Source organism: Drosophila mojavensis, unplaced genomic scaffold, assembly GCF_018153725.1.
Source record: "Drosophila mojavensis isolate 15081-1352.22 unplaced genomic scaffold, ASM1815372v1 contig_231, whole genome shotgun sequence".
In the NCBI taxonomy this organism is placed as follows: Eukaryota; Metazoa; Arthropoda; class Insecta; order Diptera; family Drosophilidae; genus Drosophila; species Drosophila mojavensis.
The window spans coordinates 1,051,656-1,067,057 of record NW_025318772.1 but is presented as its reverse complement, the minus strand read 5'-3'; the positions used below and the strand labels follow the sequence as shown (position 1 = coordinate 1,067,057).

The following is a 15,402-nucleotide window of genomic DNA, read 5'->3' as shown; positions in this document are numbered from 1 at the left end:
CAATGTGTTTTCGATAGGCGATAGTCCGAAGATAAAAAGTTCACAACACAAATATATCGCTTCTCACGCACCTCTAGTGCCGAATTTATGAAGAGGCAGCAAAGTTTTTTTATTCAACAAAAATTAATAGTTAATAATTTGTACAATTGTTTCATCGTCTGTATTTTGTATACCTTAACCTGCTGTAAGAATACCCATTAGAGTGGTTTGTCTTCTGCCCAACACAGCGGACATCGCAACATACCGGGTTTAATTCAAGCGGCGTTTGGAAGATAAAAAATCAAAGCAAGCGTGTTGCTTGAGGCTCGCTGTAATTAGGTTAAAAGTGGCAACGATTGGCAGTAGCAGCAGAAGCATCAGCAACGTGAGGCGCGTGTGTCGTTGGTTAGAGTGAGCCGCCTGCAAATCAACCATGGCACACCAACAGCAGGCCATGGATACGGCGCTGTTCGAACGTCGACTGCGACCGGTCTACGGTAAGTCCAGTTAATGTATATACACCGTTAATATATATTATAGTTTCCTTTATGTCAATTCATAGACAATCTTGAAGTGGGTAACAACCGCAAAGCGCTACAGGAATCAGAAAAATTGCTACGCAAACATCCAAATTTACTTTGCGCACGTGCTCTCAAGGTAAATGCAATTGCGAAATGAAAAGATTTTCATTTAAACTGATAAATAAATTCTTGATTTTTCTACATATTTATAGGGCTTATCACTTCTACGTCTAGGACGCTATGAAGAGAGCCATAGTTGCCTGCAATCCGTAGCCGAAGAAAAGCCTGTGGACGATTCCACATTGCAGGTGCTCTCTTTCTGCTATCGTGAAATGGAACAACGTAAGAGGGTGATACAGTCAAAGAGACAGATACAGAGACACATAGCTATAGACCATGGCGACCGTTTCATATTTATAAGTATATTTCTTGGCACGCGCCCACGGTCGAGCGCGGTCGAGCAATTAAAATTGCCTGCGCACTCGCTTTCATTTGCACAGAAATTAGCTCCTCCACTTAGGTACTGGCGGGGTATTAAGCTGAACGTGGGGTAGGGAATGTGCGACTGTAGCGCGTGCCAAAAAATCAAACAGATTTTTAGCATGTATGTGTGCATTGAACGCACTCTACCCATAAGTTGTGTAAAACGGTGCTATGCAAACAGACAAGCGCACCATCCACCTGTCCGTTTGTAGAAACCTGTCAATCATTATCAGCTAAAAAAGTTGTTTTTCATTTTATTATGCTGCTGGTACATTTACCGGGCTGGCCCTTCGCATTATTAAGCCGATGAACTAAAATTAATTTCCTTGATATTGTAGTGGACAAAATAGTTGAGCTCTATCAGCACGCTGTCAAACTGAATCCAGGCAACGAGGAACTGCTGGCACATTTATTTGTATCTCATGTGCGCGTTGAGGACTACAAGGCACAGCAGGCTGTTGCCCTTCAGCTGTACAAGGCACAGCCAAAGAATGCCTATTACTTTTGGTCCGTGATCAGCGTGGTATTTCAAGGCATTCGTGGTCCCGAATCCTGCATACCTGAGAAACGTAACCTTTATCTGGCATTAGCGCAGCGAATGGTTGACAAGCACATCAAAGAGGGCAAGCTCGAGACAGAACAGGAGGCATTCCTCTATTTGCACATATTAAAGTTGCAAAACAAGTACCAGGACGCCTGGGAGTTTCTAACCGGCGAATTGTGCGCTAAATTATATCCTGGTGCACCCGTTAGCATGAAATTTGAGTTGCTCAAGAAGCTGGGCAATTGGCTGGAACTAAATAAGCTGCTGCAAGAGCTTCTCGATGCCGAGTAAGTGCTAATTGTGACATTTGATGTCTATAAATATAAAATATGAAATCTTCATTAGTCGAGATCGCTGGGATTACTATAAGGAGTATCTGCAAAGCTGTTTCGAACTACTAAAGCAGCAACCGGCGGAGCAGCAGGAGCCAGCATACTCGCTGAAAGCTTGTCATGACTTTCTGTTGCAGATAATTAAGTCGTCGACGCGCAAGACGCGTGGTCCTTATTTGGCGCGCCTAGAGCTGCATCAGCGCATGCGTGCCCATCAGCTGCCTGCTGAGGAGCTAGTCGGTGACTTTGACGAGCTGGTCATTGAGTATTTTCACCTGTTTGGCGATAAGTCTTGCTGCACCCACGATATAGCATTGTTTCTACCCTCAATAAGTATGGAGCAACGACAATCTTTAGCCAGTAAACTGCTCGCGGAAAGCGGCATTAGCTCAAGCTCCTTACCGCAGAACGTTAGTAATATTACTGGATTTTTCTAATTCATTTTAATTCATTCATGTTTGATTGCAGAAGGAACACATGCAGAAGCATATTTGTGCTCTGCAAATTTCTCGCATGTGCGGCGCTCACATTGAGCTGTCCACAGATCATATGATTGCCTTTTATACGGCACTTAAGCTACACTATGAACATGGGCACAGTACGTTTGGCAAGGAACTGCTGTCTACGGAAATGGGACCCTCGGATCCGTATGCACTTCTTGCTGCAAATGTAATGTACGATGTGTCAAAGCGGGAGAGTAAATCGGATTATTTATTTGAGGCGCTTTGCCTGCTGCAATATGTGCTACGTAACAGCACTAGCAATTTTCATGTGAAACTGCTCAGCTTGAAAATCTATCACATGTTTGGGTGTATGGTCGGTGCTCAGGAAATGTATGACTATTTGGACATCAAACAAATTCAGCTGGACTCAATGGGTTATGTGCACTGTAATCTTTTGCCCCTTTCCGGTCGCTTTTCGGGCGTTCGTAATTGCTACGATACCACATTGAAGTTCTTCACAAATAGCTATAAGGAGCGTTTGGAATATATTTCGTTAACTTATCGCTTCTGCACATTCTCGAAGATGGAGGAATTTATGAACTTTAAGGAACGCCTGACAAATAGTTTAATGTATGTGGCCTGCTCGGTGGAGGCGCAACTGTGCGATATAGTTTGCTTTTATGGAAGCATTCAACAAAATCTGTCAGCCTATGTGGCAATGAGCATAGAACCCGCCGACGATCGTATTTCGTGGAACGAGCTAAGTGATAATCGAGACTTACAGGCTATTATTCGCTGGGATCCCTTGCATGTAGATGATACGGAAGCTGAGCGGAAGGAATCATTTGAGCAGGAGATTGAGGTGCTGCAAATTCGCTCACTACTTCTTCGCTTATTCGCCTCATTCATTGACCTTTATCATGCACCACAAGGTGCCAAAGTGGCCATGTCAAATGATAAGACGAGAACTCCAACACCAGGCGACGACATAGCTACAGTGGAGCTATTACGCACATCATGGACAGGCCTGTTCCAGCGTCTTCGGCTGATGAACTATAAACCGCTATCGCAAAATTTTCTAGTCAATTTGCTGCCGACGCGTCTTCATTTACTGCTCAAGCTGCCTTATGAGAGTTTCTTCGATGACTTAGCGCAGCTGGTGCTGGATTTGTACAGCGGAGCATCGCAACTGGCACTGCAGTGCAAAAAGGTTAGCGAGAATGTGGTTTCTGTTATGGAGCTGTGCGTGCAGACAATAACGGAGAGCAATGAGTGGAATGGCATGGATGGCCTATGGAAGCGTCGCGAGCACCAGCAAAAGGTCGCGGCCAGCTTGGAGGTAAGCACATTCGCTAATTTACTATCAAATAGCTTATCTCAAGTTTTATATAAACTTGCAGATCCTTTCACTTTATGCCTTCCTATTATCGGTGCTGAATGACAAGCTGCAATGCAGTGCAAAGACAAAAGCAAAAAAAAAAACATCGGGTGATAACAAAACACAGGAGCCGATTAGTGAGAAAGAGCGTAGTCAAATGCTCCAAGAGCTGATGCGTCAATTGAAGCATAAATTGGAGGCCTGTGATGCAGCCATACGTAAGTTGACGAATGTTCATTGCAACATAACATATCGAACTGAAAAACATTTTTCTGCAGGCATATGGAAACCGCCTACTCTGCCGCGTGAACTTAGCTCATTCATGGCCGATATGTCACTGAAACCGGAAGTGGAGGCCACGTTAATTGGCGACGTTTCCGCCACATTTAAGGAGTCCCATGAACTGATGATCACCGAGTTGCGCAATCTGCTAAAAGACAAAATACGCATGGTTGGCAAATAGGTTTCACAAACAACTGACTTTGCTGTGCAAAGTCTTCGTTTTCTTCCCAACTGCTATAAATCATTTCAATCATCTGATACAGTCCAACCCAGTTTGTTATTTAATATTTTAAAGAAGACAATTTATATATGCCCCGTTCGCTAATCCTAGCTCCACTCTGTCACCTTCTTACAATCACCAATCAAATTAGATTCTTGTGCACATTTTTGAATTACATAATTACAATTTTCGGCATTTTTGTACAACAGGTAAGATGTTGTAATCTTGTAACGTTCCTGGCTAACAAGGAGACCGAGAGCGCTACATAGGTTGAAATAAATGAAGATTAAATCATGTAAATTTACATCCTTTTAAATACGACTAACATAAACATATTCTGATGCCCCAAAGAGGAGGGCACTTATTTAGTATAGTCCAATATATTCACAACCAATGAGTCGGAATATAGCTTCTACTACTATTCATACTAATCACTGTAAGAGAAATATTTTAGGGCTTTTCATCTTCGCTCTAAAATACTTTCCAGCTTTTCAATTTTTTTTTTTAATTTGCACACTTCTAAATCCTCTCAGCCATTTTCTGCAGCTACATTGGTGATGGCTTTGAGAGTTTGTAAATAGGCCGCGGCACGGGGATCGTTGATATGCTGCTGTGTCTGTAAGTGGGCAACCAGATTGTGATTGCGTGCAAAGCTTTTGTTACATAGTCTGCACAGATGTGGCTTCTCTCCGGTATGCGTTTTGTAGTGCACCTTGAGCACATTGGCATATGTGAAAGACTTTCCACACAAGTCGCATGAATAGGGTCGTTCATTGCGATGGGTGCTATAAGTAAAGTAGAACTTTAGATGACACATATATATTCAGCATGGTCACCTACCGTTCATGCTTGACCAAAGACGTACGATCCGTGAAGCTGCGCTGACAGTATTCGCAGCTATAAGGTCGGGCGCCTGTGTGCTGGCGTATATGGCGCATTAGCTGGTAGTTTACGTGAAAAGACTTTTTGCAGACTCTTACCAGAAATAAATATGGCTTTTAATAAAGCATTTGCGTTAAAGGTTTCATGTACATCAACTCACTCGCATTCATATGGTCGGTCATTGTTGTGTCGTCGCATGTGCGTGTCCAGCGTGCTCTTGCGTGGATAGCTATTACCACAAACGTTACACACATGTGATTTGGATGCAGCAACATGCGTGGTTACCACATCTTCAGTTGGCACCAGTATGATATTTGTTTCATCTTGAGCAGCAGGAGGTTCCACAATTATTTCATCAGTGCACCAAACACCTTCTTCCAGTACCTCAACTTCAACATCCTCGTATGTCTGTGTGGATGGTGTTTCTATCACCTGGTGCACTGCGTCCACCACTCTCACGTCTTTCCAAATGTATTCACGCAGGAAACTATCTGAGTGGCGGCAAATCTGTCGAAATTTGTGTGCCAGCGTTAAAAAAGCGCGACATTTCAAGCAGATGCGAGATGGTAGCTCAGGAGTGCGCACTATCTAAAAATTGGAACTCAATAAATCTTTTTTGTAGTAATTGTATCAAAGGGAAGAATTACTTGTATGCCACTGCAAATTTCAATTTTCTCGCAAATGGATAGTCCGCGTTGTCCCTCGTCTCGCTCATAAATGGATACCATATGTGTATCACTATCCTGTAAGCAAACTCGACATACGGCTTCAATGTCCATTAACAAATCATTTCCTGCCATAATATGATATCAATGTGATTTCACTTGACTGTATGGTGTTATTGTTTTGAAATGCATCATATGCATTTGTTGTATCACAACATAAAAATTATCGTCATCGGTAGCTAAATATCGAGCCATGCGCAAAAAATATTCGATTCTGTAAGAATACCAATTTCAGATAGTTTTTTATTTATATTGCTTATTTTTAAGCTCTTATATTTCCTAGGCGAATGTATTAATATAATTTTTAAGTAGCACTCACTCTGATGTAATGAAAATTATTTTTATACTATTTTCTTTGACTCCGTTGGAAAATCATTGCTGTACGATATTGCAAAAATTATGAATGTCGATAACATAAAGGTATTTATCGATATACTGCTATGAATACAACAGCCCTAATTGACCACAATACTTCTGTTGAACAACATGGACTACACGGAGCCTCTTTGTAGGATTTGTTTGCTACATCCAAAAGCTGAGACGCTTATGGCTACGGAATCGAATTTTGTTGCACAAATTAAACAATGCACAGGCGTGCTGGTGAGCAGTGAAATTCAGTTATAGTCAAAGAGCCAATTGCAATAGGTTTGTCTTATATTGCAGCTAACACAAGATGATCGCATGCCAAATAAAATATGCACAAGCTGTGCCCTGCTACTTCGAGCAGCTTTGAAGCTGCGTAGCATGTGTCAGCAGGCAGAGGAGCAACTGCAAAAGGTGAAACACGAACAGGAACAACAGCAGCTGCAGTTGGACAGTGGGAACGAAACACCATCGGACTTTATCGATTCATACGAGGTGACACTAGAAACAGCCAGTATTGCAGGCAGCCAGGACAGTACAGAAGTGATCACAATAAAGCCTGCGACACCAGCACGGGCCAATATAAAAGCACACAGGCCAACCCGCCGTAATCGCACTATCGCTGGGATGCCACCTACATGTTACCCAGAGGCTTCCAAACCTCTGGGCGTCACTTATGTGTGTAATATCTGCAACAATGTATACACAGAGAAAGTGAAGTTAACAACACATTTAAAACTACACAGTGTGCACAAACCGCATGAGTGCGAGTAAGCTAAATAGTTTTAATGTTTAAATTGAAACTTTTAATTTCAATTTAATATTGTAGAATCTGCCAAAAGCGTTTCCGTCAGACGCCACAGCTGGCCCGGCATATGAACTCGCACACTGGCCTACGTCCATACAAATGCGATTACTGTGACGCTTCGTTTGCAGATCCTTCCACACGTATTAAGCACCAACGGTAATGCGCAACCTTTTAAATCACTTTATACACGTTCTATAATTGTTTTTCTTTAGCATCCACACTAATGAACGACCTTATAAGTGTAAATACTGCCCAAAGTCCTTTGCCTACTCCAATGTGTTGAATGTCCATCTCAAAACTCATACAGGAGAGCGACCTTTCAGCTGTCAATACTGTGCTCGACGATTTTCCCAGGCACACCATAAAAACACACATGAACGTTCGCACAGATCGAACAAAGAATTGGACATTGCAGTGATTACAATGGAAGAGGAGTAATTTCCATTACGGCTAAAGTTTAAGCATGCACTTTTTAGTACAACGGTAAAATAAGAATATAAGTAATGTTTATAATACAGTCAATAAATATATAAATTATAATACCATCTTTCTCTCTCAAGGGTTATCGTCGCAAACTAGTTAAAATTTTCCAAATCAACATTTCAAATATCATGAAAAACGTTTTATAATTGATGTTACAATAATAGTTTGGCTTTGTTTTCGTTTTGGGCCCAATCATCCCGGCTCCAATTAAGGAGCACAAGTAAAAAAATTAGCACACAACTTATTAAATAATAATTAATAAAATATAAGTTTACAATCATGATTTATACAAGGCCTAAGCCGATGGCAATATGCCAATCACCATCTCGGACACGTTATCTTTAATGCGTTCTTGCGCCTCCAAGTCCAACTCAACAGGTTTCCAGGGTCCACGTTTCTCGTGCGTCACACGATGCAATCGCATTTTATAGGCTTTGACAAATCCTTTGCCACACAGATCACAACTGCAAGAACAAAAAAATTGTTAGTTACGATTTTATTTTGATTGCTGAACTAAAACTTACACGTGCGGCTTTTCACCTGTATGTATCATCTTGTGAAATTTCAAATTGTCCGAATATGTAAATGTTTTAAAGCAGACATCGCATTCATATGGGCGCTCCTTTGTATGTATGCTGTGGCATATACATAAATACTAATTTATATTATTTTTAAAATAGTTTCCAGAGTACTTACCGATGATGTTTTGTCTTTGTGGAACGATCAGCGAAGGCCGCTGGGCAGAAATCGCACTTGTAAGGTCGATTGCCAGTATGTGTGTTCATATGTCGCACCAGTTGCTGGTTCTGGACGAATCCACGACCACAGATCCTGCACAGTAAATGAAGGATTATTAATTACGTTCTTCGTCCTTATGGCATGGACCAAACCTACTCGCACTCGTGCGGCTTGACTCCGCTGTGGAATTTCATATGCTCGGTGAGGCGCGCCTGTGAAGGATAAATGTTCCCACAAACATCGCAAATATAATTGGAATGTTTGTCGCGCGGTTTGCGTCCCATTTTCTTCTCCTCCTGCACAGCGTCTAAAGAGCCTGCCGAAGTCTTCGGTCGCAGTTGCACTTTCCGCGGCTGTCGCACACGATTTAGCAGACGTGGTTCCGCCTTAGTATCGGGCACATCACGTTCATCGTCGGAGCTTAAAATATCACGCTTCATATCATCATCGGCCACGTCGGCCCACACAATGCGCTGAGTGGCTACTTTTGTTTGTATTTCAGTGCTACTTGGGGGCAGCGATTCGGTGGCCAGAACTTCCAGTTCCTCATAATCTGCGAAGTTTTCGACTTCAGTTTCCGTCTCGATTTCTGCTTCTGCTACTTCAACAACTGTTGCGTCATCATATACAACCGCATTCTGTTCTTCCTCAGTGTTGGTGGCATCATAAACAATGGTATCCTCATCCCCGTCGCCCTCAGCGTCGACTGCTGAAACTACATAATTTATGAATTCACCGCTCGCTTCTTCAACTTCGCCCTCGATTTTGATTTGTGTCTGCTCCTCCCAAGCATTCGCTATGGCCTCATCTTCCTCGTAATCGTTGCCTCCACTGGTGTCCAATTCCGTGGAAAGCATATCCGCGATATGTTGATGCGACCGCTGACAAGTCAGACGGAATTTGTAAGCTATGCGCAGTACTCGTACACATTTGCTGCACATCTTGTCTGGAAAGTTGTCATCGATGCTGACCTGCAATGCAATACAAGTTGTGTTTATAAGAGTGCTGGAGCTATTATTTGATTATTATTGCACGTACAGGGATTCCAGCACAGATGTGGAGCATTTGATCAAGGCGGGTGCTGGCATTTTGACTGAATATGTCCACCAATAGATCTTCGCCGTCGTTGGGATTGCTCAGGCACACCCGACATACAATCCATTTTTCATTTAATTCAGTTTTCATAACTTCTGTTTTTAATTGTTGCAAAACATACAAATTATAAATAAATATTGTATTTTGGCCAAATTATGATAATAATGCAAGCGTCCCTTGCTATGCTTGTCATTCACTTTCGAACGCGTACACTACCTATAGTATTTAGTATTTTAAAATTTAAATTGAGCATATACTATTTTAAGCCATTGAATTCAGCTTTTTATTTTAATGATACCATTAAAATATCAGTTAAAAATAAATATATATACTTTTTAAAAATAAATATTTAATAAAATGTGTATTTACTTAATATAAGTACAGAAAAATACCACATGCATGATTGCTACGGTCACCTTAATAACTGACATTCACACAACAGCGGGAACAGCTTGGATTTTTGCCTTTAATATATTTTTAACATTTTTTTTTTGGCGTCGTCTGGAAGTAATTGGATAATTTGTGCATTCCTTGAGGTAGTATAATTTTTAATGATGCCAACGACAACGACTGCAACAACACAAAAGTGGATAGTATGCCGAGTGTGCTTGCAGCAACCAAAAGAAGCGATGGGCAGCATTTTCAATGACGACGCATCCAAAGATTTGACGAACATGATACTAGAATGCGGCGGCGTACCAGTAAGATTGAATAAAAAACGAAACTTTGAACAAATAATTTCAATGAGTGGAATTTTGAAAATGATTTGAATTGTTTTCAGATAAAGAAATTCGATCACTATCCGGACAAGATATGTGAAAAGTGCTTAAAAAATTTACACATTGCATATAAGTTTCGACGAGTTTGCCAGCGGTCTTACAAACATCTAAGGCAATTCATAGCGCCTGTTGTAGTGGAACAGTCGGTCGAAGAAGATGGTAATGGGCTCAGTGCTAGCCATGAGCCTTCGGGGATAGAGCTGAATGAGGGACAGGTGCTGGCAGGCAATGAGGAGATCAACGATGACCACGTGGAGGTAAAGGAAAGGCTGGTTCATGTAAAAAGCGAACAGGTGGAGGAGGATGGCATTATAGAAGAGCTATATGATGTATATGAGGCATACGACGGTGATTTAGTCACTGAACAGCCGGCCTACGAGGAGGGTAATGCTGAAGAAGGTGATGAGGATGTGGGCACACAGTCAATATCTGGTCTGTCGGCCGATATAGAGTATCTGGAGCAACTGGATCAGGATCAGGATCAGTTAACAGAAAGCGCACATGAGGATGAAATAGAGGTTCAAAACTCGTCTGACGAGGAGTTTCTGCCAGTGAAATCACGTACGATGTCGACACGCTCCTCCACTGCCGGTATAAAACGACGTGCAAACCCGCGAAAAGCCGCATCTAGCAAAGCGGCATTAGGGAATATAAAACGTGAGAAATGTAGCGTGACCACAACCAACATCATATTGAATCCTGACGAGAGCATAACCTTTGGGGAGACAATTGTGCGCAAGGCAACAGGCATTAAGACCAAAGGTGGGCACAAGATTCTTGTGGGCGATAAAAAGGAATTTAAATACATATGCGATATTTGTGGAAATATGTATCCATCGCAGAGTCGCCTCACCGAGCACATCAAAGTGCATTCTGGCGTCAAGCCACACGAATGCGAGTGAGTATCACAAAAACTAGCTTTCGTTTTGATATATCAATATACATATATACATTTGCTTCTAGAATCTGCGGTCATTGCTTTGCCCAGGCCCAGCAGCTGGCACGACACATGAACACGCACACGGGCAATCGGCCCTACAAGTGCACCTATTGCCCGGCCGCCTTTGCGGATCTCTCTACACGTAACAAGCATCATCGGTAAGTATCGTTTTACCAAATATACACATGTACATATATGAAAATATACACATATTTCATTTCAATTTGATTAGCATACACACAAACGAGCGTCCATATGAGTGTGATGTGTGCCACAAGACATTCACTTACACGAATACGCTGAAATTCCACAAGATGATTCACACCGGCGAGAAGCCGCATGTGTAAGTTGGCTCATTAGCACGCCACACATTTGTTTTAATGTATTTTGTATCCCTTGACAGTTGCGAGATTTGCGGCAAAGGCTTTCATCAAGCTTATAAACTGCGCAATCATAGAATTACGCACGATCGCCGGGGTGGCGGCGTCAATGCCAATGTGGATGAACTGTATCCCATATATACGGGGGCCAAGACTGGCTTGGAGCTGTAAATGCTAACACATATTAAACATATAGATATATGTATATAAGTATATGTATAAAATTATAACAAATTGTTATATATAAATGCATATATATATATATACAATACGTAATTGATTATAAAACTTTAAACTGTAACAAGTACTTGGAAATAATTTACGAACGCTGCTTAATTGTGAAGATTGCGTCTAGCCTAAGATTTAGTCTAATTATGCGGAAATAAATTAAGTATTGCTGCACAGATTGTCTTTGCATCGGTCTCATCAGGGTATAACTGTAGCACAGCATGCACCTGATGTTGCGGGAATAGACTGTTCAAGTGATAGCGTAGCATATTGCGCTGCTCCTCGCGTTTTGTGTGGTGCAACTCCTCGTTGATGCGTGAGTCGGAGGCTGACAAATGGGCTAGATTGTGGGCAGGAATGGATAGCTTGGTGGCCTGATGTTGATCCGTCAAGGGCTCGGACGGTGTGCGAGTCAGATACTGATGTTGATAATTGCCATTGATATTATTGTTATTGTTGCCTAGCTGCTGCTGCTGCTGCTGATGTGGCGCGCTGTATGTGGGAACCAGCAACCGAAAGGAAGGGGACGGCGCCTGCCTTTGCAGCTTCTTGTGGCGGTTCTGCAGCTGCGCCGGTTCCACGTCGCAGCTATTACTGCCCAGGTCCAGCTGATTGAAAGAATGACAGAGCTGTTGCTGTTGCTGCTGTGAGATTTTGTCAACTGTATTCGATTTGGTGCGGGCCAGCGCCGCCATCTTTGCATTATTGTTGCTACTGCTACTGGAAGACACTAGCTGCTGTCCACCGTTGCTGTGCAGTGGAGCACTGTGCGAGACCTGGAGCGGTAGACGCTGAAGCTGCGTCGTGTGGCGAAATTTGCACTTCTGTCCGTATGTACATTTCTTACCGTACGGACACAATTGCTGCTGTGCGTCCGTTATTTTCTGCTGGCTCGGTGTGCGCAAAAACATATCCAGATTAGGTCCGGAGCGACCTAATGGATCATCGGGCGGCATAAAGATGTCGTCCACAAAGGAGTACATCAGCAAACGTTCCTGAATGACGCGCCGGAACTCGTTGCTCTCCAGCAGCAGATCGCGATAGTTATCATTGGACACCACAATACCATCTGTTTCCACCGCCAGCTTGAGTATGAAACGATCATCATAGCAGGAAACACGTTTGCCATCCAGATGCCGCGATGGCGTAAACACCAACACTCTCTCCTGTTCCAGCTCATAGAGCAGCTCCTGATCGGTTATATTGTTGTTGGCCAGCTCCTTGCGCCAGTTGGGCACAAATGCTGTGATATGACGATGGCCACGCTGTCTGAACCAGTCCACACAGATGCGTATGCCGCGACAGCTGAAGATGGTGTGATTACCATGTGACAGAGCCACATTGCTACCATCGATGACGATATGGCGTAGCGATCCACTGCTGCTACTGCTGCTGCTGCTGCTAGCGGGAGGTGACACATGACTGTTGTTATTGCTGTTGCTGCTGCTGTTGGTGACTATTGGCCGCGGCGCATCTGCCGTTAGTTTGATAAGTTCCGCCAGCAGATCGTTTTGTTTAGCCTCAGAACCGAGACGCGTTAACGCCGTGTGTATTGACTGCTCACTATAGCCTAATTTTTGTGCAAATTCCAGATTCTTACGTTCCGCGTTGTTCAAGTCATCGTCGTCGCTGCTTTCCTGTTGCTGCTGCTGTTGCTGCGACGTCTTTGGCTTTCTCGCATACAACTTGTTGGTGCTTTGTTGTTGTTGCTGCTGCTGCTGTTGTTGTTGGTGTTGGTACTGGTGTTGTTTTTGTTGCTCAGGCACTTCAAAATCCATTTTAATGCGCATTTAGTTGTTATGCCTCTGCTAACCACTGCACCAGTGTATGTTGTTTGCTTGTTGAGTGCCCTCCTTAGTTTTTAAACAATTTTTGGCGACTTTTGCAACAAGTTCCGTCTTTTTACATTTTGTTGTTGTTGCCAAACAGATATGTTGTTAACATAACAGCGGTACAACATTAACATACTCTTTGCTGCTAGTTTCAGGGAAATATAAATTCTAATAATCGTTAATCAGTCTTAAATTAAATTAACAATTTCGCAAACGCTTAGTCACCGTATTAATAATAAGATGCTTACCAGTTTACTTATAAATTTAATGGGACAAAAGCTAATAGCTAATAATAGCTAATAGCAGCACTTATTGGATTCATTCTGCACTCTAATTGAATGCTATGGGTCTATCGATATCAAGAAGACCATAATAATTCGTTGTTCAACACAGCTGCGCGCCACTTTCAATTTAAGTTGTTTATCGCTATGAATAAAAGTCACAGTAACATTAACCATGCATAAACAGATCTTTATTGTGTTGTACATTATAATATCTCATATATCATTTAAATTTAACAAATTCGCTACAATTCATATATGTATATATATAAGTATATAACATTTAGGAGTAGTTGTTTTTAACATTTATAGATCTCACTTTTCAAAATAAAGTACATGTTTTTCTCAATGTTTGTTGTATGGTTTGGTCCCTCTTTTCATGAAAAAAGAGTGCGCTGCATTCTAATTAAACTACTCGTACAATAAATATATAAATATATTAGTAATGGTCACATTAATTCGGGTATATATATTATGTATGTAGGTATATAGATTTTTGTTCAATAGATTAAATGCATAGAAAACACACGTATTTCAACGACAGTAAAGTAATTCGGTAATTTTAATACTTTTATATTCTGGTGGCAATTAGTGTGACAACAGCACTAAAAAGCTATTAAATTGGACGTAAAGTTTACTACTTGTGTCTAAGAACGTTTATAGAGCTGCAACACCATGCGTGTTTGTGTGTGTATATATATGTGCCAGTATGGGTCTATCCGTGTGTGACTAGGTGCTTGTGCGTGGTCCATTTCAAATTGCACAAGTCATTCGTTTTGGACGCAGCTTTACTAAAATTTCATTCGGATAAAATTATTATGAATGCATTCGCCTGACACGACATATCCTGACAAGCTATATCCTATTATTTCTGCTTTCGCGTGCTCAACCAATCTGTTTCCGCTTCTTATGGCTAACATAAAATTGTTGTTGCTTAGGTATTTTATGTGTGTGTATATGAGCTTTATGCTGGATTTTCTTTGGCGGGTAATTAGTGAAGTTTTTCGCGTTGACTTTTATAACATATTAAAGGGCGTTACAATTTGTGTTATGCTCTACTTACTTAGGTCGCATTATTTAAGTGCCCCTCTGTCCATGTTTATGATGCTGTTGTTTCTTAAGAGTCGCATTTCGAATTTGTTGCCTTTTAATGCCCCACTATCAAACTAACAAAGTTGGCGCAGTTTCAATTCAAGAGAACTGCAAGCTTAAATGCTTTCTTGGAGTGAATGAATTTGAATTTTATCCAATATCGTTGGGCAATTATTGAATACGCTTGCATACGCGCTGCATACTTTTGCGCGGCACGATAAAAGACAAACCATAATTTCGGCTGCCTACTTTTACGCGCGCAAATTTAAATATCAGCAGCTTATCTTTGACTAAGGACATATCTCCATTTGGTACGATATCTGACATTTGAAGTTTACCTGCTCGTAAGTACACACATGTGGCCAAATTTTGGTATGTCCTAATGGACTACGTCAATGGCTACGAGAAAGAATTGATGTGTTCCCATTAGGTTACGGCAATTTGTTAGGCTCGATATTATTTGATTAAGCAAACGTTGCCATTAATCAGGTGTTTAATTTTTAAGGGCATGCGACAGGATAACGCCCGTTGCCTGGCGCGTTTGTATGAGTCTTTATTGTGCTTTTTTCCTGGTAACAGCTTCTTCTTTGTGTT

At 41.7% G+C, this 15,402-nt stretch overlaps 6 protein-coding genes across 7 annotated transcripts; 3 read left to right on the top strand and 3 right to left on the bottom strand.

The window, feature by feature from the left end:
- The first annotated feature begins 40 nt into the window (after positions 1 to 40).
- On the top strand, positions 41 to 4,482 carry LOC6574550 (phagocyte signaling-impaired protein). Its single transcript, XM_002000557.4, has 8 exons — positions 41 to 476; positions 542 to 636; positions 713 to 842; positions 1,322 to 1,814; positions 1,873 to 2,269; positions 2,328 to 3,641; positions 3,703 to 3,898; positions 3,959 to 4,482. The coding sequence occupies exons 1-8, from the start codon at positions 413 to 415 to the stop codon at positions 4,141 to 4,143; spliced, it is 2,874 nt and encodes a 957-aa protein (XP_002000593.4). The 5' UTR covers positions 41 to 412; the 3' UTR covers positions 4,144 to 4,482.
- On the bottom strand, positions 4,221 to 6,198 carry LOC6574549 (zinc finger protein 674). Of its 2 annotated transcripts, XM_002000556.4 has the most exons (5): positions 6,109 to 6,198; positions 5,712 to 6,003; positions 5,225 to 5,652; positions 5,023 to 5,157; positions 4,221 to 4,967 (listed from the first exon to the last, which is right to left on the bottom strand). In XM_002000556.4, the coding sequence occupies exons 2-5, from the start codon at positions 5,862 to 5,864 to the stop codon at positions 4,712 to 4,714; spliced, it is 972 nt and encodes a 323-aa protein (XP_002000592.2). In that variant the 5' UTR covers positions 5,865 to 6,003; positions 6,109 to 6,198; the 3' UTR covers positions 4,221 to 4,711. The 2 variants fall into 2 exon arrangements, with proteins under 2 accessions (XP_002000592.2, XP_043863892.1); XM_044007957.1 differs by lacking the exon at positions 4,221 to 4,967 and having other exon boundaries at positions 5,065 to 5,155.
- LOC6574548 (zinc finger protein 771) lies at positions 6,170 to 7,500 on the top strand. The gene is made up of 4 exons (XM_002000555.4): positions 6,170 to 6,389; positions 6,453 to 6,922; positions 6,982 to 7,116; positions 7,173 to 7,500. Exons 1-4 carry the CDS (start codon positions 6,276 to 6,278, stop codon positions 7,396 to 7,398), a joined length of 945 nt encoding a protein of 314 aa, XP_002000591.1. The 5' UTR covers positions 6,170 to 6,275; the 3' UTR covers positions 7,399 to 7,500.
- A 67-nt stretch (positions 7,501 to 7,567) lies between these two features.
- On the bottom strand, positions 7,568 to 9,486 carry LOC6574547 (zinc finger protein 263). Its single transcript, XM_002000554.4, has 5 exons — positions 9,220 to 9,486; positions 8,338 to 9,152; positions 8,140 to 8,274; positions 7,968 to 8,078; positions 7,568 to 7,907 (listed from the first exon to the last, which is right to left on the bottom strand). The coding sequence occupies exons 1-5, from the start codon at positions 9,364 to 9,366 to the stop codon at positions 7,739 to 7,741; spliced, it is 1,377 nt and encodes a 458-aa protein (XP_002000590.1). The 5' UTR covers positions 9,367 to 9,486; the 3' UTR covers positions 7,568 to 7,738.
- Positions 9,487 to 9,700: 214 nt separating this feature from the next.
- Positions 9,701 to 11,777, top strand: LOC6574546 (zinc finger protein 91). The gene is made up of 5 exons (XM_002000553.4): positions 9,701 to 9,977; positions 10,058 to 10,953; positions 11,019 to 11,153; positions 11,228 to 11,338; positions 11,399 to 11,777. The coding sequence occupies exons 1-5, from the start codon at positions 9,828 to 9,830 to the stop codon at positions 11,544 to 11,546; spliced, it is 1,440 nt and encodes a 479-aa protein (XP_002000589.2). The 5' UTR covers positions 9,701 to 9,827; the 3' UTR covers positions 11,547 to 11,777.
- Positions 11,613 to 13,565, bottom strand: LOC6574545 (probable ribonuclease ZC3H12C). The gene has a single exon (XM_002000552.4). The coding sequence runs from the start codon at positions 13,391 to 13,393 to the stop codon at positions 11,744 to 11,746; it is 1,650 nt and encodes a 549-aa protein (XP_002000588.1). The 5' UTR covers positions 13,394 to 13,565; the 3' UTR covers positions 11,613 to 11,743.
- Between the last annotated feature and the right edge of the window lie 1,837 nt (positions 13,566 to 15,402).